Source organism: Scyliorhinus canicula, chromosome 6, assembly GCF_902713615.1.
Source record: "Scyliorhinus canicula chromosome 6, sScyCan1.1, whole genome shotgun sequence".
Taxonomy (NCBI): Eukaryota; Metazoa; Chordata; class Chondrichthyes; order Carcharhiniformes; family Scyliorhinidae; genus Scyliorhinus; species Scyliorhinus canicula.
In genome coordinates, this window is record NC_052151.1 from 165,271,351 (window position 1) to 165,298,910 (window position 27,560).

Genomic DNA, 27,560 nt, shown 5'->3' on the forward strand with positions numbered 1-27,560 from the left:
TCTCTCATGCATAAATTTGGATGAGAGATTTGTATTAGAGTGCCAACGGAGACCAGTCCCGATTCTCCACTGCTGTGGAGACTTGGGTTGCAGAACGGAGAACCGTGGCCAAGATTTTATTCTCATAAGTAGTATATCCTACCCTATATGCCATTAAACAAGAATTAAACACCAGTTTATAATTTCTGTAATTGTTATGGGCAGCACGGTAGCACAAGTGGATAGCACTGTGGCGTCACAGCGCCAGGGCACCAGGTTCGATTCCCTGCTGGGTCACTGTGCAGAGTCTGCGCGTTCCACCCTTGTCTGCGTGGGTTTCCTCTGGGTGCTCCAGTTTCCTCCCACAGTCTAAAGACGTGCAGGTTAGGTGGATTAGCCATGCTAAATTGCCCTTCGTGTCCAAAAAGGGTAGGAGGGGTTATTGGGTTACGGGGATGGGGTGGCAGTGAGGGCTAAATGTGGGTCAGTGCAGATTCGATAGGCCAAATGGCCTCCTCCTGCACTGTCTGTTCTATGTTCTATATTCTTGTGTTGCTGCTTGGTTTTATTCCATCTATGAGTAATTATTTAATGGGAAATCATGCTTTTAATATCAGAACTCTGAAAATTCTCCATTTATCACTTGTTATTAATAGAGAACATCTGCATATGTGCACATGTTACTCACAAGCAATTTTTAAACATACTGGTTTGAATTATTTTCCAATGTTATGGACAGGAGAGAGAGACAGGCAAATTGTACTTCTTTCCTCTGACCAACTGTCCTTAAGGTGAAGGTGTTTTTAATTTATTTTTAAAACATGTGGTGGTGTGTTTTCCCAAACTCTCAGTTTGTGTGATCCAATTTACCTAATAACTCGCAGCAAACCCATATTATGATTAAATTGGAAGGTTAGTTTATTCCACATTCAAAACCCTGGGAGGGAGTGTTCACAACTTCAGATTCCACTATACGTACCCAGGAAGAGGCGGGGGGATAGAAAAAATTAGTTTCACTACTATGTACAGTAAAATCACAGGGCCCACAGAAATGGATATTAGTTTGTGTGATTTCCAGATCCTGAGAAGTCAAAATCCCTTCATAGCTGAGTTTAGCCCCAGTGGGTTTCTGGTTGGAGACGACCACTCAACAATCATTTAAATGAATGGCGCTGCAACACAATGGGCTTTTCTAATTAGCAAGAGTTGATCAGAGATTATTAAAAATCAAGCAGGCTTTGAGGGGTGGAGAAATGCTAATCGGCTTGCTCAGCCTGGCTATTCGAATCCTTTCCCGTTGATGTTAAAACAGCGGTCTGCCCGTGAAACTAAAGCTGTAATGATAAACTGTCCAAAAGATCAGAGGCTTGGGTCGAGTGACAAAGCCCATTAATAGTTAATTGCAGCATAACAATCAGTTTCTATGCTTCTGGCCAGAATTCCATTGTTCCCTCAATAGTTCCCTTTTGGAATGGACCTGAACAGTCCCAGGAGCAAGATGGATCTGTTAACAGCTCTGCAGGCACAACAAATTTTGATCTCTCTTTTATGATAGTTTAGTTTGGGGAGCCAGTTTCTATGTACATCCTCTGCTTTTGTTGATTACAAGGGGTCTTTACAATGAGGTGTAAGTTTCCACATGCTGAGAGAGGAATTCTTTTGTTCTTGTAAATTCATGGGGTTGCTCCTAAAACAAAAGGACCAATCCTGTGGTCACGTGACATGTGGCAGCCATCTTTTTGGATCATTGGAAATACCTTTTCTTTAAACATGGCAAAAGAGTACAGTTTGGGATTTCTTTTCATGTCATTATGGACCCAACACCAGTAAAATTTCGCAATTTTGTTATGACCTATTTGGTTCTATAGAAACAGTTGGCAATCCTTTGCCCAGATTTCAAATGCGAGTGACACAATTGTTTTAATTTAACAAATTAGTATCAGTCACTCTCTTCAGCTTTGTGTTGCTTTTCTCTTTTGCTCTGAAATGTCAGTAAACCTTGAAGTCAGAGCTCAGACGCAGCTGAATAGATCCACAGAACAAGGCTTTCAAATGCAGCATATCTATGCCTAGCTCTTGTGGGAGTTAACTATATAATGAGGAAGCAGGAACAATGATGATTCAGCAACTAAAAATAACCACCGGAAAATCAAGTTTGTCTTTAAATGAACTTCCAAAATCAAAACATTCATTATTAGTTTTTCATACATCATAACTGTGAATGGTAATTATTCCCATCATATTTACTTTGGGAAAAGAGTGCAAATTAGGATGAGGAAAGATAATTAGGGTAACAACTTGCCATCCATACACCTAAAGCTAGGTATTTAAACATGGGGTGAGGTAGGATTATATGTAGGCCCTGACACTCCACAGGCAACGAGCGGGAATGTGGCGGCAATCAATTTCACGGCGGCCAGTTAGGACGCCTCTGCTGGGACAACTGGGCTGAGAGCCAGCAAATCTACAAACTTGTCGACACCACTATGTCCATTATGGTAATGGTTTCATTATCTCGCAGACAAATATCTAAATCTATAATACATTTTTCTTCTGGGTGAGAAAATTATTAAAAGGTATTTAGAAATTCATGAGCAAGTGAAAATGTAGGCCTGATTTATAAATTGTTCTTGTTGCAGCTTGTTGCTGATAACATGTTTTTTGGCTGATGTAGTATTGGTACAGCTGAATATATTCAACACAGAAAAAATATTTGCAGGAGAAGTCGTGCCTTTGATTTCACAATTGTGTAACAATGTTTATGTGCGGTGGTAGTCATGGTTTCATAGAATTTTAGATTTCAAAATCATATTGCTAGCTGCTTGGCTAATGGGCATGATTAAACAGCTGGCCAGAACTTGTAGGAATTGTACTGTTTATTGTTTATTGAACGCGACATGATTCAGTCAACTAATTTCAATGTCCACTTTCAGGCTCGTTTGGCGGGGTATTTCTCAAAGGCTGCAATGCCAACATTGACCCTGCTATTCAACGGCACTTTGCCATTTTTTTTAGCCTTGGGAGGTTTCTCTTCATCGAGGCCACACTTAGAGAGACTTTCTGCATTGAGGGAGCTGAGCTCGCCAACAGGAGCGGTTCCTTACAGATCAGGGCGCCATTTTGTACGGCTGCCCCGACCTCTGCACCCACCTCTTTCAGGACCTCCACCTTCACCACATCATCCTTTTTTTTTTGTCCCCCTCAAACACCCCCTTTCCCCATTTGTGGATAAGCTCCAGAGACCTCGATCCCTGGCAGTCCTCCCCGGTACCCGGCATCTTGGCACTGCGAGCCTGACACTGCCAGGGTTCCCAGGTGACGCTGCCAGGGTAGCAGGTACCAAAAGGCGTGCCAGGCTGCTACCCTGCCCAGTCCCTGACCAGCCGGCGAGACCCCACAAGGTGCCTTCATGCCTCGTCCACGTTTGTAATCCAAATCGCACCGGGGGTAGGTGAGTCAGTTGAGTCACCATCGGCCTGGCACCCAGCGCGGAGCCTGATTTGGGATTCTCCCGGGATTCACTTGCGCCGGGGGCAACGCGGTGGCTGTTGTTCCTTTATGGCATGCCACATATTTGTGCAGTTTGCTTCTGATAGCTGATATGAATAGACTTTTATTTTTTCCAAGTAAAACTCTGAGTAACTTTAGATTAAGTAATTGGCACCACTACCTTACTCCATTTTCACCAAGAATTTTGTGTGAAAAGTACAGACACATTAATCATTTGAAAAATGCCTGAGTGAGTACAAACAAAGATTTGTTAATGTCACTGCACACCGAAACCTGGAGGTCTTTGTTTCGGAGTTTTCAATATTGGTTGTTTTATTTACCTCCTATTTAAATTATTGTTTTTTCAATGTTGAAGGTTCTTTGCAAATTCTGGCCAATATTATCCATATATTTTCAAAGGTAAGGCAGACTTTCACCAGAGTAAAACATAAGTGACATGCAGTATGAATGCCTCCAAGGCCTGTGTGAGCTGCAGGAATATTTCTTTGTATGAAGATGGTAAGAGTAACATACGGCTATTCTTTGTTATATTCTGAATGTCTCATGCTAGCCCAGGCCTCAGGGCACTGAGCTGAGAGAGGGAGAGGTTGTTATTCCTTCTTCTGTCAAGCCCAGGCTTGTCCAACCCTTTCCCTTGAGGTGCCATATTTGCATATTTTTCTTACACAAGGGGCTGATGAGCTAATTTCGGAAAGATAAAGCTTCACACAACAATAAATTGAATTTCAAAAATGTTTGGGTTTTAAGGAAAGACACTGGGCCGGATTCTCCATTTCAGAGTCTATGGGGCGGGATTCTCTGACCCCTCCCCTGCCCCCCCCCCCCCCCCCCCCCCCCCCCCCCCCGGCTGGGTCGGAGAATCGCTGGGGGGGGGGGGGGGGTGTGAATCCCGCTCCGACGCTGGCTGCCAAATTCTCCGGCGGCGGTTTTCCGGCGGGTGCGGGAATCACGTTGCGCTGGTCGGGGTCCCCCCCCCCCCCCCCCCCCCCCCCCCCCGGCGATTCCCCGCTCCGCAATGGGCCGAGTGGCCGTCCGTGTTCAGCCGGTCCCGCCGGCGTGAATCAAACCAGGTCCGTACCAGCAGGACCTGGCTCCGCGGGCGGCCTGCAGTGTCCTCGTAGGGGGAGGGGGCGGTGGGGGATCTGGCCCAGGGGGTACCCCGCCCTCCCAACCCCCACCACCCACCCCCCCAGTGGCCTGGCTTGCGATCGGGGCCCAGCAATCTGCGGGCGGGCCTGTGCCTTGGGGGGCACTCTTTCCCTCCGCACCGGCTGCTGTCAACCTCCGCCGTGGCCAGCGCGGAGATGAACCCCCCCCTGCGCATGTGCTGGGATGATGCCAGCACATGCTGGGTCTGCCGCGCATGTGCCAACTCGCGGAGGCTCTTCGCCGCCGGTTTGTGCAGCGCTAAGCCCTTCCGCGCCGACTGGCGCGGCGCCAACCCTGCCGGCGCGGCCTAGCACCTGAAGGTGTGGAGGATTCTGCACCTTCTGGGCGGCCCGACGCCGGAGTGGTTCATGCCACTCCTCGGTGCCGGTACGGCCCACCCTGCCGGGTAGAGGAGAATCCCGCCCTATAAGTGCTGATGTTGGGACTGAATCGCCAGAGTTCTACGACCCCGAATACAGGGCCAGCCCTGGAGCGATTCAGGATATCTTAATGGGCTTTCACCGGCGGCACGTGGAATGAGTTCAATTTCAACAAACGCTGCTGTACGGTTTGCTGGGGTCAGAATTGGCACTCGAGAGCCTGACGAGTTGCAGCTGCATCTAAACATTCCACTCCCCACACACTCTCATTCCACCCAAGAAGATGCCACCTAGGAGAGCGGCACCAAAGTTCGCTGATGCCAAGCTGGATGCCGTGAAATATTTGGATTTGGGTTTATTGTCACATGTACCGAGGCACAGTGAAAAGTATTATTCTGCTTACAGCCCAGACAGATTGTTCCCTACATTAAAAAACTTAGGACATCCAATAAATACTCAATCTAAATACAGAGACGCAGACGTCGGGTGAAGCATATGGAGCGTCGCACTACTCAGTAGAGAAAATGTGTGGAGAGATTAGTTCAGTCCATAAGAGGGTCATGCAGGAGAAGAAAGGTGGGACATCCTTTTCCCCGGGATGTCAACTGGGAATAGCGCAGGTTGCAGAGGCTGAGTGTGCCATGAGTCCCACGCCATGACCGACCAGCAGTACAGGAAGAAGCTTCCGACCTCCTCAGGACATCCATGGTGAGTCACCATCATTCCCCTGGCATCATCCTCAACCCATCAGCCCCACACCCATCAGTCCTGCACCCAGCCTCCACCAGGCACATCGGTAGGCAATGCTGCACGAGTGTTGATAACTCTCCCAGGCCAACCAGGATGTGCCATCTCCACCACCGTGCCCTGGCACCAACTACCGTGCCACACTCCCGTAGCACCGTCCCACTTAGTTAGTGATTGAACTCACCCGCGTGTACCCCATCCTGCACCACTTGCCAATACCCATGCCACCCGCCACGGCTGGGTGGCCACCAGCTGTGGACCCCCGTGCTGCCCGTATCCTAGTACCTCACATTATGCGTTTTCTGTCCCCTCTGGAGAAGGCGTCCCACAACTGCCAGAAGCAGGAGAAGGGCGGAGAGGGCTCACTGGACCTGTGGCCCCTCATGATCACAGAGCAGACGGCGTGGACCTGATCGGTGGGGTTGGAGAGCAGGAAGTTGCCGAGGTGGAGGTCGGTATCGGATATCCGAGTGAGACTCCCCACCCCCCCCGCCCATCTAACCATAAGTCTTGTCTTGCGTCTTGCAGGATCACCTGCCGACGAGGCGGGTCCATCTGGGCTCCCTTGCCCCACCCACAACCTCACGAATCATCTGCCAACTAGGACCTGCTGTTAACCCATGCCCCAGCCACAATCCGAAGACACCCCAGACCACACATCCGGGGACGACACCGACTTCTCGGCACTGCTGTCAGCAACACCCACCTCCATCCCAGAGACACTGGCCTTGATGGGGCATGTTAGTGAAGAGGCTCCTGGGGCATAATCTGGTGCATATCACACACATGCAGCAGTACATCAGGTGGAGGTAGGAAACCCCGAGGGCCTCAGGAATGAGAGGTCCCATCAGTGTTGGAGATGCAGACGCAAAGCCAGAGATTGCATGAATGAGTGTCAGCAACCATACAGCGACTGCAGGTGCAATTGGAGGAGTCCAACCACCTGCAGGGGCAGGAGGCAATGCCGAGCATGCATGCTACCCTGGCCAACACTGCACGGTGGCGTCCACGGTGGAAGCTTTGGTTGCGACGGTCTCCGCCATGGGTTAGAATATCCACGGCCGAAGGCACAGTGTGCGGGTGAAACAGGGCAGGGCTGCCATGTCAGAGGCAGCCATATACCAGGGCCACATGGACATTGCTGAAACGCTCCAGCGCGTGGCCCAGAAACAACGGGCCTTGGCTGCAGGCGTTGTGAGTATTGGTGTGGCGCTGGCTGATCTGAACCAGCAACAAAGGGCGCGATTCTCTGCTCCCCACGCCGGGTGGGAGAATCGTGGGAGGGCCGGGCGAATCACGACACGCCGCCCTGGCACCCCGCGCGATTATCCCACCCCCCCAAAATGGCGTGACGCGTTTTGCAACACGCCGATCAGAGAATCTCCGCTCGCCGTTTCTCACGGCGAGTGCTGATTCTCCGGCCCGGATGGGCCAAGCGGCCTGCCGACCACGTCACGCCGGCGTCAACCACACCTGGTCGCTGCCGGCGACAACATTGCGCGACCGGTAAGTGTGGAGCCTGTGGGGGGCGGAGGGAGGATCGAGCACCACGGGCGTGCTCATGAGATGTCTGGCTCACGATTTGTGCCCACCGATCGTCGGGCCGGTGTCTCTAAAGGACGCACTCTTCCCTCCGCCGCCCCGCAAGATCAAGCCGCCATGTCTTGCAGGGCAGTGGAGGGGAAGACGGCAACCGCGCATTCACGGGTTGGCGCCGGCCAACCAGCGCATGTGCGGCTGACGTCACTTAGGCACCGCCGGTCGCGTCATTCCTGGCGCGCTGCTTTGACGCAAGCATCAAGGCCAGGCGCTCGGGATTCACGCGCCACTGCTCCTAGACCCCCCCCAGGGGGGGAGAATAGGGGGTGAGGAGCGGCCTCCGATGCCGGAGTGAAACACTCCGGGTTTCACTCCGGTGTTGGCTGTTTCTCTCCATTTCGGAGAATCGCGCCCAAAGGGTCCTGGAATGGTCCCTGAGTGATGTGGCACAGTCCTGTACTCTGTGGCAGCATGGGGGACTCTGGTCGAGATGAGAATGCGTGTCCAGGACTGGAGAGCACCCGGAGATCACTCCAGCCGCATCCCTGGCCCCAGGAGTAGCTTGGAGGCCATTGGGCACCCCAAGTGAGGAACAGGTGATGAGGCCCGTGCCAGTGACTCCCACGGTGAGGTGCTGGAACACCTCAGCACCTCGGAATCCCTCCCACCTTCCCCAAGCAAATCCGAAGGACAGCTGGCAGAACAGGTTGGCATCATGCCACCTGTGACTGCAGGTAGACTGGCGAGCCCATCCAGGCCCTGTCGCTCCAGAGGGAACCTGCCTAAGGGGACCCAGGTCACAGCATGTGGATCGCAGAAGGCCGCCTCCACCTCTGGTGTACCGTCTGGGGGCCCAACTAGTCGAAGTATTTGACACATTGGGCTAGAAAGTTAGGCACAAGTTAAGTTGGCACATGTGAAGTACATAGGTTAGCGTGAGGGGCGAGGACACAATACTTGTACATAATTGTAATAAACACCTATTCACCAATGTTCCGACCTGCCTCGGTGCTCTGTCTGAAGAGTACAGTAAGAAGTTATCTTTCGGAGCACATCTCCTTCATCAGGTGAGTGAAGAGGTAGGTTACACAAACACATATATAGACAAAGCCTATGATGCAAGATGACACTTTGGATGGGTAGTGTGTGATGGTGAGAGTGAGAGAAAAACCCCAGGATGGGTGTAAAGCAGACTCGCCCACATTCCCACGCACTCACACACTCAGCTAGTCTCATACTCCCAGGCATGCACTCGCATCCAGTCAGTCTGGCACCAACAGATGCACATTCACACTCACTGTCAGCGCGGGCGCACACACATACTCGCTCACTCCCACATACTCACCGCAGCTTCCTGGTCCCATCAATACTATACCCTCCATGGGCCCCCTAATTCTCGGCCTTCCCTGGGCTTGCCTAGTCCTGACCTCCCCCAGGCCCAACCGACATGCGCTCTCCCCAGGCCTGCCGAAACGTTGCCCTCCGTAGGTCACCAAACCTCTGCCTTCCTTGGCCAGGAAAACCTCAGCACACTCTCCAGTGCCGGTGTTCACTGCTCCTCCAATCAGAAAATGTTTCTCTCCCTTATTTGCTGCTGATAAATTGAGTAGCGAGTCTATCAGAAAAAAACCTGGGAGAGAAATAGACTATTGATTGCAGGAGCAACCTGATGTAGATTTTTCCATTGAGATGCGCCTGTTTGACAGGAATTTTGGAAATGGGATTGGGGGCTGAATAGAGGGCTTCAGAAATGGCACCAGGCCCATGGGCCCATGGAACAGCCTGATCTGGACAATTATCAGAAGAGTGCGGACTGGTTACTAACCTACAACGTGTGAAAACGTTTAACAAACTTGCGGAATATTGCTACATTGGGGAAATTTTACAAAGGTGAAGGGGGTCTTGCCTGCTGGTTCAAAAGCTTGCATGAGAAGGACTGCTAAAATACAAGCCAATCGGGCAATTGACTGCCCACCGATGGGCCCTCCACGGTACCAAGACACCAAGGGAGGAAAGTCCCACCTGCCGACAACAGCCAGCTATTCAGAGGCCAGCATTTCTTTTCTCGCAAGGCCATTGGGGAGATGGTGGCTGCTGCCAGAGTGAAACCTAATGGAGTCCCAGGATCGTAGAATCATAGAATTTACAGTGCAGAATGAGAGCATTTGGCCCATCGCGTCTGCACCAGCCGTTGGAAAAAGCACCCCATTTAAACCCACACTTCCAATCTCTCACCGTAACCCAGTGACATTTTTTGGACACTAAGGATCAATTTAGCATGGCCAATCCATCTAACCTGCACATCTTTGGACTGTGGTAGAAAACCGGAGCACCCGGAGGAAACCTACGCAGACACGGGGAGAACGTCCAGATGCCGCACATTCAGTGACCCAAGCAGGGAATCGAACCTGGTTCCCTGGAGCTATGAAGCAACTGTGCTAACCACTGCTACCAAGCGGCCACACAGCAACCCAAGCCAGAGGCGAACAATGGCGAGATGCTTTGCAGGTGAGGGTCATGGAGAAGGTGCTTTTTTGGGGATTGGCAGCAAGGGCAGGAGAATGGCTGTCAGCAGCTCCCTCAATTCCCGATACCAGGTCCTTTAACCGGGCATTGAGCAAGGCAACTTCCCCTCTCCCCAACAGGCCACAAGCAACCAGCACTGGTTTGCATGATGCGCACCCTGCATGGTAACAGCCATACCCTGGCTGGCTTAACACCAGCGCCGTAGAGAAGATGCGTTATTTTGTAAGCGGCACGAAGTGTTGGCCCCACGACACCCTTATCGGGGGAGCTCGTATTCTGCAAGCTCCACAGGATAGTTGATCATCCCTACCCCCTAAGACCCATGTGGGTTATAACCCCCTTAATTAGTCATTAATTGCCCACTTAAAGCTTCAATTAGCAGCCTTCCTGCCACAGATATAATTGCAGTGGAAGGAAAAATGTATCCTTCACAAATGCCCCCCACCACCAACCTCTCCACAGAGCTTAACATAACACAAACCGAAGTTGCCACAACCATGAGGCATTTTGTAACAATTGGGGAGGTGAGAAACTTGTGTCATGTGAGAGTACCTTTAAGAACTGGGTGTTTATCAAATAGCTGTAGTGAATGTACCTTTAAGAAATGGGTGTTTATCAAACAGCTGCAGTGATGTCAGAGTGTGGGTGGAGCCTGGCTTGTCTGTCTGCGTAACTTTTGTTTTTGAGCAGGCAGGTACAGTGTGTTTTAATTTCGTTTTCAGAGCTGAATAGCTGCAGGCAAAGCAAGCAGCTGTATAATGATCTCTCTCTACAAACTACAGACTGTCTTCAGCTCATTTGAGGCTTTCAAAGTAATACCTGTTTCTGTGGAGAATTTAAACCTGATGTCTTTCTGTAAAATGGGTATAATATATGGATGATGTTAGGAAAGTTATGAAGGGTTGCTTATAGAATATTGTATCTATGGGGATTATTGGTGTTGATAGCTGTCAAGAGGTTTACTATGGGTTTACAAAGTACACATGGTTTTATTTTTAAAGTACTTTACAGCTGTGATGCAACGGAGATCTAAAGTCGGCCCTTGTGCTCCCCATGACCACAATCTATTAAAAGTTGTGGGTCAGGTGAACTCCATGATACACTTTAGGGTTCTCTAAACCCTGGCCCATAACACTTGGTTGGTGATTAAGAACTCATGCAGAGCACATATCTTCAGCAAGAGGAGACCCAGCTTTTTCCCGATGACACCTTCCTATGCCTGGTAATCTGCATCAATACTTGCCAATTCCTGTCTAATGGCAAAGTTATAGGAGATAATGTTAACAGATTCAAAAACAACTCCTCCCCCACTATTACCGGACTCTCATGGACTGAACTGATCTCTCCACACATCTTCTCTACTATGTAGCACTGTACTCCATATGCTTCACCCGATGCCTATGTTTATGTATTTACATTGTGTTTTTATTGTATGTCCTATGTTTTTTCATGTATGGAACGATCTGTCTAGACTGTACACAGAACATTACTTTTCCCTGTCCCTCGGTACAGGTCGCAATAAATCTAAATCTAAATTCCCCCTCTGTTCTTTGGCCCGTGTCTACCATCATGCTGGTAAACAGAACAGGGAAACTGGGTTCATTACTGAAGTTACATTCTGCTCCCTTGTATGCATTGGAATGGTTAACAACGAAGCATGAATTTAGACTGGCAGATTATTAAGTGAGCAGAACTGAAAACTGGTGTGTGGGAGGGTGATTCTGAGCATTGTTACAGATCATTAGATGCAGATTGTAATCTCAGCTGGTTGTGAAAAGATGCCTGTGGGACATTCAAAAACCATGTATCAATAAAAGCACCTGCGAAGAAAGGACAGCTGATGCTAGTCGTTATTGTATCCATAATTTACAGGTTTTACTTTGTGATCTTCATACCCCTGTCATGAATTCTGACTGCAATGATTGTGTGGAGACGAAGCTCCATGTCAATTCACAGAAAATATTTATGCAGCATTTATTTTGAAAAAAACCTCAAATGAAGATTGTTCTGATTTTAATTTGGAGACAATGACATAATATGTGATTTACTTGTTAGTATTTCCAAAGTGCTGCCGGGTGCCTTTTAGCTTGGACACATATTTAACATTTCTTTTTTTCATTAGTTGGTCACTAATTCAAAGTGATGGTAAAGAAGAGTTTTATTTGTATTCAGACTAAATAGTGGCGAGCAAAGCCCTTAATTGTTTGGAACAAATTATTAAACTTGTTTTATCAGCAAAACATTTGGGCTCCATATTAGAGAATAGCCCCCGTGATTATGAATCGAGTATTAAAAACTAGAGTTAAGGGATTGTTGGAAATTGTAGGGACTTATTTGTTTGGTGTTCTCCAAATAGTTTCAAAGCACTGCATAAAATATTTCGGATTTATATATTTTAATTAGTTTGTTTTTTTAAATTTGCAGCATTTTATACAAACCAGCTAAGATTATAATTGGAATATCTGTGCTTGCTGCAGGAAATTCTCCTTCTTGGCATTGAAGCTGATGTTTGCTACATTGAAAATAACCTGGCAAATATTTGAGAAACTACCTACGGTTTTTCACTACTGCCACAATGGTTCTAAATCTCAAAAAAAAGCACATCTTGTTTGCATTCGGTGAAGGAACCCTTTGATAAAGGTGCTTTTTGGGATTCTGATTTGGTAATGTTTGCTCACACCAAACATTGTCCTTTTATAGTAGACAGGATTACAAGCGTAACAATAGTTACTTTGTACATGCTTTCAATTAGCAAGCAAGGCACATCCACATACATGTGTCTGGGCACTGAAAGTTTAGACTCTGCATTTAATATTTGACTAGGTTAAAGCGTAATTGTCTAAATTAAAGGGGCAAGCCATTTCCATGATTTTGTTTGGAACATGTATTTCTGTTGTGGTCTGACAAAGTTTTTCATTATAGGGCTGAACTGAGAATTAAATCAGTTTAATTCTGTTCATTAAAGTCTTGTCAGATGTTAAAAGTTTCTGCCACTTTCAGTCAGACACAGTTGTCTGTGAAATGGGGAAGTAATAACGCTTGCATGCAGTAAGAAAAAGAACATTCAAACAAAGGCTCATTTAACTCATTAAGATGTTGGACTTCTTTTGTCTGCAATTTTGCAATGCAACTTCCTTCAAAACTCAAGGAGATTTTGAAAGCTGCAGTTAGGCTGAATTGCACCCCACAATTTGACATTCTCATTCAAACATGGAACTCGTATAGTTGTAATATCTGGAGGGATGTGCGTTCCTGTGAAATTGCCAAGCAGCAAGGGATTTTTCTTCTCCAATCCAGTTGTGCATCACTTCTAAAATGGCACATGAGTTTTGATTCACATTTAAAACCTTTTATTATGCAGGTTTTTAATTTTCTCACTTGCTGTGACGTGCAAACTTTAAATTGTTCGAAGTGATCCATGGCCTGCATTTTGCGGTTGTACCGATAACAGAACTGACAACATTTTCCTTACAATTGTGAAAATGACATCTGGTGTTTGTCTATTAATAATTTATAGCGCAAAAGCAGGTCCTTCGGCCCATTATGCCATGCCAGTTCTCCTTGGAGCAATCCAGTCAGGCCCACTCCCCACCCCCACCTCATTCAATCCCAGTCGCACTGTAGGTTTACTTCCTTCAAGTACCCATCCAATTTTCTTTTGAGTTTAAATCTGTGACACCCCACCCCGTACCTATACTATCAGCTATTGGGAACAGTTATTCCTTGTCTACTTTATCCAAACCTTTTCATAACTTTGTACACTTCTATAAAATCTCCCCTCGATCTCCTTTGCTCCAAGGAATCAATACCAGCTTTTACAACTTAACCTTGGAACTAAAATCCTCCATCCCTGGAACCAATCTGATAAATCTCTTCTACACCTCTCACATTCTTTCAAAAATAAAAAAATGTTACCACAGTCCAAGACTGCTCTCCCCTTTGAGATGTGGCGGATTAAAAGGCGGGAAAACATAGTTAAAGGGGGATGGGGGGTCTCCAGTGGGCTCAGTTAGTACCTCCAAAAGATAGTCCCTCCCCCCCCCCCCACCTTCCCTTCCTGCCCGACAATAGCCCGCTCAGTGAAAGCTGCCGGGTTACTGACCTAGCCTCCACTTTCCTCTGCCGTGGGTAATATAGCAGTAGATGCAGAAAGAAGCCACAAGGTGGCCATTATTAGTGACTTAAGGGCTTCAGTAGGCCCAAGGTTTGGCAGGCTGACTGCCTGATGCCTTCCCCGCTCATCATACCATAGGAGTTGGCCAGGGGTGGGTGCTTTGGGAAGGCCACATGCTTTATTTTATGATGTACATCCACTTTCATACACATTGGCTGGGGGCCATGAAATCCAGTCCTGTTTTTGTGTACTAAATTATTGCTCTGGCCCTGGAAAACTAATTTTATGTTTGAAGTATGTCAAATTGATAAAAATTTCATCGATGTTTAAAACAAAGCTTTTGTTTTTTTCCTGCATTAATCCCATGTCTATGTGCCAATCCTAATTTTATTTTCTGTTAAATGTTCAAAAAGTGAATGATTATTTTACTTCCTGGTTTGCAGGCTGTGAGAATTCTTCAATATGATTGGCTGTTTAGCCTGCTTGTTGAATGTACTGTAGCTGGACACCGGCGATCCCCCATAGCCTACTGTCAGAATAAATTTTACATTAGGAAAGGGAAAAATCCACACACCAACCTCGCTCAATCTTTATAGGTAGTTTTATTTTAGGACAGCAGTGAGTTCCTTTATTTCACTGCTGGCCAAAACATCTGGGCTATGTTTGCAGGAATTGCGCACATACTCGAACAGCATTTTTAAAAATGTACATATCAATAAATTATTCAAGGACGTTCCAGCTGCTTTTAATGAAAAGTATACAGAGATTGCCCCAGGATGATTTCCCATCACCCCATATAAACTGGATATAATGAAGAGATTATTGATCATGAGAGTTACCGGTTTGCTTGACATAAGCAGTTTTCATGTTATTGAAAAAGATTGTCTTTTCATGGCTATGTAGGGAGTCAGCAAGAAGCAGATGATGAAGCACAATGCAAGCAATTCATCTGGAGGGTGGTTATTATCTGAATAATAAATAAAACTCCACAAGATGAGATAAGCAGAACCAAAGACCATAAATTTATGATAGGAGATATTTATTTTGCTGATGAAGCCGTTGGTGCCTGAGATGCATCCCAGTGAGCAAAAGGTGAACAGAAACAACTGATGGGGCTGACACACTGATGGGATGTTCAAAACCCCATTATTGCAGCCTCAACATGCCAATAGAATAGAATAAACCCAGATTACCTGGTTTAGCTCACTGAGCTAAATCGCTGACTTTTCAAGCAGGCCAGCAGCACGGTTCGATTCCCGTATCAGCCTCCCCGGACAGGCGCCGGAATGTGGCGACTAGGGGCTTTTCACAGTAACTTCATTGAAGCCTAATCATGACAATAAGCAATTTTAATTTCATTTTCATTTTCATTTCATTTCATCAGGAAACATTGTGGAATGAATACCCCTTTGAAATTTATGAAGCATAATTGATTCGGCAATATAGCCCTGTGACTTTCCTCTCACTTCCTACATAAAGAAGTGCCTCTATCTCAAAGTTGTATTTTTTCCTCTGCATCGTCGGTTCAGGATTGTCCGCTCATATCCCTGCACCAATGAAAAGGAAGTCGTGAGCCAAGAATTCCCTCAGGGCTTCTCCGGCTCCACTACTGTAATTTTGGTGGGAAATCCCATTTATCCATGTAAATAACTTGCATTTGAGGGCTACGGGTTTGCCTGTTTCTACTACAAGTGTGCCGGTAGCTTGGGAAAAAGAAGATAACTTTCTGAGGAATAATCTTCTGTTTTTTTCGCCTTCAGCTAAACCTTGCGTGTAAGATTGAACAAAATGAAAGTGTTGTGTTTGCGGTGTCAGTGACCATGATCACTAGTTAACTGTACATTGATCGAATAGAACCCCTTTTATTGTGTAGGCTGTAACATTGTGTCTTGGGGTTCAGGCGGCCACACAGATGTCATCAACGTCTCACTACTTTTTGGAACACAAGCAATCTGGAGATATTGAATGTCCTTGTGTTGCTATTGCTGATCTTCTTTGTAAAGGTAGACAAACACGGGGTGGGGGGAGCGGGGGAGGTCCGGATTCTCCATCTGATTACTACCCCGCACCGGGTCTTTCGAGGAAAATCTTCAGAATAAAGAGACAGCCTTTTAAAAAAGAATAACTGGTTAGAGAGAACACCTGCTTAAAAGAGGAAGCATTTCAGAGATAAAAGACCATAAAGAGCTATAAAAACAAGCAAATCTCATCTCTCCTTTGAAATAAGCTGGACCTGACAATCAAGAGGCTTGTAAAAGGTAATGAACTGTAGAATTGAATGTAAACAATACAGTCCAAAGCTTTTAGGGTTCTCAGCATGCCCAGAGGCTTGAAACAGTTAAAGGGGAATGAAAGTGACTGTGAAAAACACACTTGAAAGATTTTCAACAAAGCAAGGGAAAGACTTTTGTCGTCATCTGACAAATCTTTGAACTTGACATACCTGAAGAGAGATAAAAAGGGTCCAATGCTACAAAGGGAAGACTTTTAACCACAACACATGCTGAAAGACAGGTTGACGATTTTCCATGGTAGAGAGGGAAGACCTGCCACACGGTCCCCATCCCAGGTAAGACCCCCAACATGATTCCCTCCGGCCCAGCCCAAGCCACCCCTCCCCCCCCCCCCCCCCCCCACCGAACCCCCACCTTCCCAGAAGGACCCCCCAGGGCACCCTGAAGTAAAGTGTAGAGATGTGAGGGGGCTGCAATAATATTCTGAGATCGGAGTACATTTTAAAAATGGTACCCCGATCTCGGGGGAACGGGGCCTGTCAATGAGTTTAGACCCTGCCGCTCTTGAGGATCACGCAAAACATGCCCCTCACCAAAAAAAGCTTCAAAGTGCCATTGAATAGCATCTCGGCATTGTTGCCAGTGTCAGCGGGAAACGCACCAGTTTTTCCGCTGGCGGCATCCTTTAGTTTTTATTCGGCAGAATCGCAGTCCTCAAAATTTCAATTATTCTGATTCGTTGTGACTTTAATCACCCGGCGTTCAGGCTACTGCAACAATTATGCAGCACCTTGCTCCACTTCATTCATGGAAGTGTTTCTTTGTTCTATTAACCTGCTGCTTATATATTTTAAATTCATTTTTCCAGATAAGCTGTATATGGGGCCAGGCCAGTTGTACCAGGATTTACAAAATCTAATGCATGATTTAAGTGTGGTTGGCCAGATTACACAGCTTGTTGGTACACTTAAAGGAAATTATCAGGTATGGTAAAAATTTACTATTTTATGTTTAATGATGCATGTTATTGCCAATAATTAAAAACATCCGATAGATATTTTCGCAAGAGACGTTGATTCATAATGAGTGACTGGATTAATAATGGCCATTAAAGTCCTTTGAGAGATACGTGGATAATTTTGACTTTGGTCAGTTGTATAAAATGGGTCATGTTGGTTCAGCTCTATCAACTTTTCATTTCCCTTGATTTCAGTACAATTGAATATCAGGAGGTCTACAACAGACCTACACCGATACTGACCATTTCACACTATTGCAAAAGTCAGAGTGACTTCCATTTAGTGAAAGTATGTGCAGGAAACGAGGAATCGTGAAGTGGCAGATTGTTTTAATCTAATCGTTTGCATGTGTGTTGCAGAGTGAAAATTTCAAATGCAGTCTTTTTGGCTGGTATATCTGTCTTTTTATATCTGTAAACATGACTTTCCTGAGATCTAAATGTATAGACTTCAGCAAATTAGGACCAGATGGAATGCATCCTAAATTCCTCAAAGATATGAATAAAGAATTGAATGGCTATCTAGTTAACATTCTTAGGAATTGATAAATGCTCGAGGCTATCAGATGCTGGCCTGATAGAATAGTAGAGAATTGTAAATTTAGAGCAATGGACCGGTTAATGTAATTTATATGTCAGATGAAGTAACCAGGAAAATGACCATGGAGATAGCGTTGAACCGTGCAGTGCAGAAGGAACCCATTCAGCCAAATGTGCCTGTATCAGCCCTTTGAAGGAGCTATCCAATTTTTTCCACTCCTCTGCACCCACCCTGCAAACTTTTCCCATCCAAGTATTTATCCAAATCACTCTTAAAAGGCAGTGAGTACATTCCAAATCACAATAACTCACTGTGTTTAAAACAAAAGTTTCCTAATGTTGGCCAGTTTCTTCTCTCTTTTGAAATCAGTCATTGGATGGAATTTAATTGGGCCAGATGGAGTGGGTATGATGGCGGGGTGGGCTGCAAGATTTGGAGGGGAGAACGCATGTCCGATTCCCAATGTCAGGAAAAGTGTCTATAATATGGTAGGTCGCAGAAAGGCCAGACATGGAAATCCTGCCCTCTGGAGGGGGGATGTCAATTAGACTCATCAGTGAGTCACTTAAAGACAATTATCCCTGAACCTACCAGAATTCAGTAGTGGCTTAGGGATTTAATGGGCTTGCACCGGACTTCAGTGACTCCCGAAAGCCATCCAACAGACCCTGTTAGGTTTGCCAGTGACCAGCCGGGGGTCTCTTGCCGACAAGCACTTGGTGCCCCATCAAGGGACTCAGTATTGGGAACTGGGGGAATCGCTGATAGCCACACCCTGCCTGTGCCCCACCACTCACTGGTGACCCCCTCCTACCACAATCTTGGGGCCCCAAGGACAATCCATTTTGAAGGCCGCATGGCAACAACCACAGCTCCTGGCGGCACCGCCGGCAATGGAGAGCTGCTGACCTCTGAATAGCCAGAAGCCCCTGACGGAGGATTTTGCACCTTACTGGTGTATTGATCACTTGGGAGGCCCAACGTTGCCAGCTAAATGCCTGATCCATCAATGGTGCCGAGGTGGAGGTAGTTGACAGCTTCAAATTCCGAGGTGTAAACATCACCAACAGCCTGGTCCACCCACTTTGACGCTACGACCAAGAAAGCCCAACAGAGCCTATACTTCCTCAGGAAATTAAGGAAATTCGGCATGTCCACAGTGACTCTTACCAATTTTTATAGATGTACCATAGAAACAGCCTACCTGGCTGCATCACAGTATGGCAAGTGCTCGGCCCAACACTGTAAGAAACTACAGAGTCATGAACACAGCCCAGCTCATCACGCAAACCCGCCTCCCATCCATTGACTTTGCCTACACCTCCCGCTGCCTTGGGAAAGCGGGCAGCATAATCAAAGACCACTACCATCGGGTTATTCTCTCTTCCAACCTCTTTCATCGGGTAAAAGATATAAAAGTTTGAAAACAAGCACCAGTAGATTCAAAAACAGCTTCTTACCCCTGGTACCGGATTCCTGAATGGTCCTCCTATGGACTGATCTTTCTACGCATCTTCTCTACAGTTGTTGCACTATGTTCCGTATGCTTCTCCCGATATCTGTGTTTATGTATTTACACTATATATTTATCGTATTTTCTATGTTTTCATGCGTAGAGCCTGGACTGTACACAGAACAATACTTTTCACTGTACCTTGGTACAGGTGACAATAAATCTAACTGATGTTGGGCCGCCTGGACTGAAGCAACACTGGTCCCCCACCGGTTCCCGGGGGGAGGGGGGGGGGGGGGAGGGGGGGGGGGGGGGGGGGGGGCAGAACCCCCAGCACTGGAACTGAATTCTGCCCATTGTCTCTGCTTCCGCCACACTTACAGGAAGCGAGTTCCAGCTCATTATCACTCACTACGTTAAGATGGTCTTCCTCACATTGTCCTTGCATCTCTTGCCCCAAACCTTAAATATGTTCCGCAGACCTTGTGCAATTAACTAGTGGGAACAGTTTTCCTTAGTCTATCTGATCTAAACCTATCATAATCTTGTACATCTCTATCAAATCCCACCACAATGTACTTTGCTCCAAGAGGAACAATCGGACCTTTTCCAACCAAACCTCATTGCTGAAGTCCCTCATCCTGGGGACTATGCTGGTGAATCTCGTCTGCAGCCTCTCATGGACCCTCACATTCTTCCTAAAGTATGGTGACCAGAAATGGATGCAGTATTCTAGTTGTGGCCTAACTAGAGCTTTATACAGGTTCAGCATAACTTTTCTGATTTTGTACTCAATGCCTCTATCTTTGAAGCCCAAAATCCCATATACTTTGCTCACCACTCTTTCAATATGTCTTGCCACCTCCAAAGAAATGTACATATGAACCCATAAGCTCTTTGTGCCTGCTCCCACTTTTGATCTCTGCCATTTAGTCTATTTAACCTCTGCTTATTCCAGCTGCTAAAATGCATTGCCTATGCATCCGTTAACTTATCCATGTCCCACTGCAGTTCATTAGGATCATCTGTACTATTTGGTACTCCTCAAAGTTTTGTATTGTTGGCACATTTTGGAATTTTAATCTGCAATTGAATTTCCAAGTAATTTATATATATATATATATCAAAAAACAGTGGTGTTAGCACTAAAATTTGGGGGGAAAATACCACTGTCTACCATCCTCTAGTCTGAAACACAATTTACCCCTACCTCCTGTTTTCTGCCGTTATGCCATTTTTCTATGTAAGGTATCACCACCCCATTTCCTTCAGCAACCAGGGATGTGACCCATCTGGATCAGGGTCCACTCTAAGCATAGCCAACCTTTCCAGTATGTTCGTACCAGTAATATTCGCCTTATCCATTACCACCACCGCCTCCGTTTCTAGCAATATTTTGTCAGGGCTCTGTTCCTCAGTAAGCAGTTAATTCAGGTCTTCATTAAATATTTTAGCCTTGTTCTTCTCCCTCAAAGTATGTCAACCGCTTTCCCCTTGATAGACCCTCTCTTGCTGCCTCCTTACAATTTTCATGCTTGTAAATTTTTTTTTGAGGTTTGCCTTTTATGTTGACTGCCATTCTATTGTTAACAAAGAAATTGGAGGTCTCAGGGGAGGGTGGGATAGTAGTATTGAGGTGACAACCAGATTAGCCATGGTCTTGGCTAACTGCTAGTTAGTCCCCCCCACCCCTAGAATATGCCTAGACTGTATCGGAAACAATCCCCCTTAAAGATCATCCATTGTTTCATTGAAGCCTTTCCTAACCATTTTTGGATCAGTTTTGCCTCAGCTAGGTCCCCTTTCATTCCACTGTTGTTAGCCCTCTTCCAGTTTAGAAGTCCCTTGTTCTTTTTCCATTGCTCACCAAAACCTTATGATCCATGAGTAAGTGACTCAGATGTTTCTCCACTGATGTTTGGTCCATTTGGTCAATCTCATTCCCAGCAATGCCTCTTTCCTAGTAGGGTCAAGACCATACTGTTCATGTAACTTCTCCTGAATACATTTCAGACATCCTTATTCTGTACACTTAATTACTCAAATATTGATTGGGATCACATTAAAGCTCCTATTATCACCACACTACAGTTATTGCACATTTCTGTGATTTCTCAGACAAATTTTCTCCTCTATCTCTCACTATTTGGAGGTCTTTGTAAGATTCTTAAAATTGTGATTGCACTATTTTTACTTCTCAATGCTAATCAAATCTTTCTTTGCCCCCTCAAGGATATTTTCTCTTTCCAACCCTACAATGTTTTCCCTAATCAGTCCTGCCACCTCAACACTTTTCTCCTTCCCTGTTTTTTCCTGAACACCTGAATATCATACACTCCGTCCTCCTGTTTCAACCACGTTTTCATTTTGTGCACGACATCATGTACCCAAATGGCTATGAATCTCATTCACGACACTTTGTGCATTTACATACATGTATTGTAAACCATTCTTTGTATAACCCATAGACCTTCTTAGTCTGCTCCTAACTACTATGGTACAACTTCCTTCTCTAGTGCTGTCCAGCACTCTGCCTCCTTTATGCATTTTGTTCCTCTTTTCTATTTTTTTTGTTGGTGCTCAGCCCAGCCAAATTGGTTTGACCCTTCCCCAACCACACTACATTGGTCCAATGAGAGTGGCACCTTGGTGACCAACCATTTGGCAAGTTTCCGGGACTGTCCTATAATTTTGCGTTTGTCCCACTTCCCGGGTAAGCATTCCCTGAATTATTTTCTCTTGGTGCAGTCTTTCTGTCCGTGCATGTCAGTGATCTGCAACTGGGGATGTCACGTGGGAGTTCGAGCTGGCAGTATTAGAGAAGTTTGTGGGTCATGTGGCAATAGTATCATCATTCAAAGTACAGGAGTAGTCTGCCCCCCCCCCAACTCTAAGCTCTTATAGATTCTCCAGAAATCCCCACCCCCTCACATCCTGCCTCGCACTCCGACAGCCATGTCAAAGTGTCCTTTATTACTTAATGCGAGAGTCAATCACCCTGAATGGCATACACTATGAAGATCTCTATACCTCCTTCCCCTTCCAGTCTGGCCACCCATCTACTTTCCTGAATGCTTACTGCCTATGGGGTGACCACCTCCTTAAACCTATGATCCAGAAAACCTGCATCCTTGCTGATGCTCCACACTGTCTGCAGCTGCCCCTCAGGAACTGAAATCCTCAGCTTGAGCTCTCAAGCAGCTGGAGACATTTCCTGCAAATGTGGTCCCCAAGGCACACAAAGTGGCCTGAAGTTCCCACACGGGCACAGGAATTTCATGCAATTCTCCAGCTGCTCATCCGTCGCTTTGGTGAAAAAAGTTCTATAACATCGTTAGTACCTTTCAACTAGTCATTTTAATTAATGCCTAGGGATCTGCTTTTTGCCAATACTCTTATGAAGTCACCTACTGTTACAATTCTTTATTGCAGAATTTAAATCCAACTGTAAGCCAGAATTGGACTGCCGGTCTTCAGAAACTCATATTTAAAAAAGAAGAAGAAATCAGAGCAGCAGATCGCTGCAGAATCCAACTGCAGCTGCCTGGAAAAGCAGACAAGTTGGTATTGAGTATATTCTGATATTGAGCATGTAGGGATTCCAAAGGCAGAGTGGAGTTGCTGTATTTTTCAGATGTTTGTCAATCATTTGAGACGGCAATGTCATTTTGAAAGAAGCCTTTTTTAACATTTGGCTTCACAAATTCGTTGCTTTTTACATGTTCCACCAATCATTTTCATACTGGGTTTCCCTGCTAATTGTTGATATCTGTCAGGACTTGTACAATTTGAAATTCAGTTTGAAATTAGATAAGATGGCCTCAAGCCAATTGCCAGGTATTTCCATATGCCTTCTCAGAGGGCTAGGCATGCTGGTAGTATAGGTGCATGACACATATACAACAGTCCTTTTGATCGTTTTATTTTTACTTTTGGAGTGCCGCCTATTTCTTAAAATGAATTAAATATGTTTCTTCAATAAACCAATATATGTGAAGTATACTTTCTGTTTTAATTATAAGTGAGGAAGTCCAAGGACATGGATTTGGAGCTCTGGTGCACAAAAACTATGAAGGTTTAAATTCTTCAAGGACGGTGTACGTTTTTATTTTACATCAATTCTTATTTCTGTTCTGTTGCATGGCAATGAGAATGCTCCACCACCAGCTGCAAAAATTGCAATGATGCTACCCACAGTGTCATGAAGAGCTGTAGAACACAGGATTCATAATAACATTTAAAATGCATCATGAGTGACCCATTTCAGGGTCTATATAAATCTTTGCTTGGTCTCTTAAATGTTCTTGCCATTGAAGACAAGTATTTAGAAGCATGGGCCTACTAAACAGAAATGAGTTATGCATGTTTGGCATACGATGTGCCCTTGGTATTAAAAGGGGATAATACACAAACACGGGGGGGGGGGGGGGGGGGGGGGGGGGGGGGGGGGGGGAGAATGCGTGAAGTGTATGCATGTCACCAAGATATATGTTCCAAATCGCAGAAAGATATCGAGCCACACCATGGTGCAAAAGGTAATATTTAGCTCAATCTGTTGAAGAGATGTATCTTATCAAAGAGCACATCTTACAGTTGTACCTTACCAATTGGACATCATATGTAAGTGATATATAATGCATCCTTTAGTGCTAAGAGCAGTCAAAGCTACTAATTTAAATTAAGGCACCATGTTCGAGAACTTTATTAATCAACAACCTTTCTAACATTTTAAAAATACTTTTAAATAATAACTTTAAATATCTGGTGTGATTTTGTTTTGTTACAGATCTGGAAGGCCTTCATTCTTCACAGCAGTTTTTAATACATTTACACCCACAAACAAACTCTCCTGGATGAGTAGTTTACAGATGGCCAAATTGGCCCTTGGTAAGTTTCTGTTGGCAGAAGATGTGCATTGCTAGTCAAATAAGTGACGCTTTTTTAATCTGCTAATATTTTTGACTATACATTTAACACCCAACTGCTTGCCTTAAGGCACGAGTATTTCCATACAAGGAATAGCTGAAAGATATGATCTGATTTTGAAAGATCAGGATTAGAAAGTAATTTCTTCTTGATATGAAACATGTGTTCAGGGGCAGCAGGGTAGCATGGTGGTTAGCATAAATGCTTCACAGCTCCAGGGTCCCAGGTTCGATTCCCGGCTGGGTCACTGTCTGTGTGGAGTCTGCACGTCCTCCCCCTGTGTGCGTGGGTTTCCTCCGGGTGCTCCGGTTTCCTCCCACAGTCCAAAGATGTGCGGGTTAGGTGGATTGGCCATGCTAAATTGCCCGTAGTGTCCTAATAAAAAAAAAAGTAAGGTTAAGGGGGGAGTTGTTGGGTTACGGGTATAGGGTTTAAGTAGGGTGATCATGGCTCGGCACAACATTGAGGGCCAAAGGGCCTGTTCTGTGCTGTACTGTTCTATGTTCTATGTTCTATGTGCATTGACTAATTGGTATCCATGTAATATCCATATGATATGATGTGCCTCTGAGGTTTCTATTGTAAATAGATTTCAGAATGTAAAAACAAATAAATAACTTTTCAATTTTATCAACTTCTTTTCCCCTTCCTTGAAATAGGAGATGAAAACCAGCTGGGCTGGTTTTGTGCAGAGGATGATGGGAAACATGTAAAGCGGCAAAAGCATCCGCTCCTCGTCAGACACATGCCTGTCATGATGTCAAAACTGCAGGAGTTCAAGGTGGGATTTGCAAGTTGTATTTTAATGATGATTATATGACTCCAGGTTGGATTTTAGACCCATTTACAAATATTTAATGTCTCAGAGAAACTAAGCTTTGTGTTCCCATAGTAAATGTGCAGTGTTATTGGTAGATCAGTCCCATGGTAAAGCCAGACTTGCTGTCTGGAACATAGTAAGTAGCCAGCTTAATGGATTAACTGTGCCTACTTTTAGATGCAGTTCAATACAGTTTTGATCAGCAAATGAAGTGTCTTTGGGGTTCTTGGGTTCTGAGATTACATGTTTAGGTATCCCCATCAGGCATATTTTCAGTATTGCGAGGTACTGTTGATAAATGACCAGCCTAACTGGCTGATTACCAGGATCTGGAGGAGTCAACCTGTCACTCAGGACTGGGAATCTTCCCTCTTGGCTGCAGATAACCAGGCATGCTGATGTTCTAATGAGTAAATTAATCTTAATTGGACAATAGTTAAATAAGGGCAGCACGCTAGCACAGTGGTTAGCACTGTTGCTTCACAGCGCCAGGGTCCGAGGTTCGATTCCCGCTTGGGTGACTCTGTGTGCAGTCTGCACGTTCTCCCAGTGCCTGCGTGGGTTTCCTACGGGTGCTCCGGTTTCCCCCCACAAGTTCCGAAAGACGTGTTTGTTAGGTGAATTGGACATTCTGTATTCCCCTCTGTGTACCCGAACAGGCGCCAGAGTGTGGCGACTAGGGGATATTCACAGTAACTTAATTGCAGTGTTAATGTAAGCCTACTTGTGTCAATAAAGATTATTAAAATTATGTGTTTTGATAAGCTATGTGACTTTGGGCTAGATTCTCCGGGCGCATCCGCTTGGTGACCGGAAATTCCCCCCCCCCCCCGAGGCAATGGAGTCTCCATTATACATGGCTCGCCCATGGCGTTGTTGCGGTGGGCGTGAGAATCCAGCCCTTTAGCTCTTAGATTTCAGAGGCCCCTGCACAAACCTGGTGATCCCTAAGCTGTGGCAATTTGCAACTTGAACCCAAATTCTCTGCGATTAGGTAAATGACATGTGCCCCTCAAGGGAAAATGTACAAGGACATAGGGCTTTGAGCTCTTTGAGCCTACCTCACGATTCAGTATCATAGATAGAATTTACAGTGCAGAAGGAGGCCATTCAGCCCATCGAGTCTGCCCTGGCTCTTGGAAAGAACACCCTACCCAAGGTTAACACCTTCACCCTGTCCCCATAACCCAGTAACCCCACCCAACACTAAGGGCAATTTTGGACACTAAGGGAAATTTATCATGGCCAATCCACCTAACCTGCACATCTTTGGACTGTGGGAGGAAACCGGAGCACCTGGAGGAAACCCACGCACACACTGGGAGGATGTGCAGACTCCGCACAGACAGTGACCCAAGCCGGAATCGAACCTGGGGCCTTGGAGCTGTGAAGCGATTGTGCTATCCACAATGCTACCGTGCTGCCCATTAAGATCATGGCTGATCTGGTTGTAGTCTCAACTCAACTTTCCTGTCTGCCCCCCACCCATAACACTGGAGTCCATTGTCGATTAAAAATCTGTCCAACTTCGTCTTGAATAAATTCAACAGCCCAGCCTGCACTGCACTCCAGGGAAGAGAGTTCTATATGCTAATGACCCTGAGAGGAAAACATTCTCACCTCAGCCTTAAAAGGGAGACATGTTTGTTAGGTGAACACTCTTATGATGTACCCTAGTTTTCATCTCCCGACAAATGGAGATACTCGTCCCAGTATCTCCCACCCCATGCCTCAGCACCTTACATATTTCAACAAAGTCAGATCTCATTCTTCTAAATTCCAGCGGCTCTAGGCCGAACCTGTTCAACCCTCCTTCATAAAATAAGTCTTTCACCCCAGAAAATGAGTCTAATCTGTATTGTTTCTAACATAATTGTGTATATTTTTTACAAATTAGGAGACTGTATACAGTATTCCAGGTCTCCCACAGCCCTGTACAGCTGAAAGAAAACTTCCCACCTTTCATATTCCGTTCCTCTTGCAGTGAGCACCGGCATTTTATTTGCCTTCCTAACCTCTTGCTTTCCTGCATGCTAACTTTTTGATTCATATACCAGGGCACCCACATTCCTCTGTGCCACCGAGTTCTGCATACTCTCTCCATTTAAGTAGTATACTGCTTTTTTATTCTTCCTGCCAAAATTGACAAGTTCATGTTTTTCCACATTGTACTCCATCTGCCAAATATTTGCACTCAGTTAGAACCATAGAATTGAACCATAGAATTCCTGCAGTGCAGAAGGAAACCATTCGGCCCATCGAGTCTGCACCGACGCTCTGAAAGAGGACCCTACCTCGTCCCACTCCCCCGCCCTTTCCCTGTAACCTAATCTGTACATCCCTGGACACTAAGGGGCATTTTTGCATGGGCAATGCACCTAACCTGCACATCTTTACACATTTAACCTGTCAGTATAACTTTGCAGACTCTCTACTCTTGACAACTTATTTTTCTATCTATCCTGGTGCCGTCAGCAAATTTAGCCTCCGTACGTTCTGTCCTTTCATCCCAATCCTTGATGTAGATAGCAAATAGTTGGGGGTCCCAGCACTGAACCCAGCGACACTCCACTTGTTCCAACTTGCCAACCAGAAAAAAAAGCCATTGATTCCTACTTTCTGCT

The 27,560-nt window shown here is 45.7% G+C and overlaps 1 protein-coding gene across 1 annotated transcript in view; it reads left to right on the forward strand.

Moving 5' to 3' along the window:
* Nucleotides 1-27,560, forward strand: part of arhgef10 (Rho guanine nucleotide exchange factor (GEF) 10) — a 372,032-nt gene that overhangs the window by 232,778 nt on the left and 111,694 nt on the right. The window contains 4 exon segments of the mRNA XM_038800413.1: nucleotides 17,047-17,162; nucleotides 22,623-22,750; nucleotides 23,977-24,077; nucleotides 24,776-24,897. Coding sequence (XP_038656341.1) covers nucleotides 17,047-17,162; nucleotides 22,623-22,750; nucleotides 23,977-24,077; nucleotides 24,776-24,897 — 467 coding nt within the window.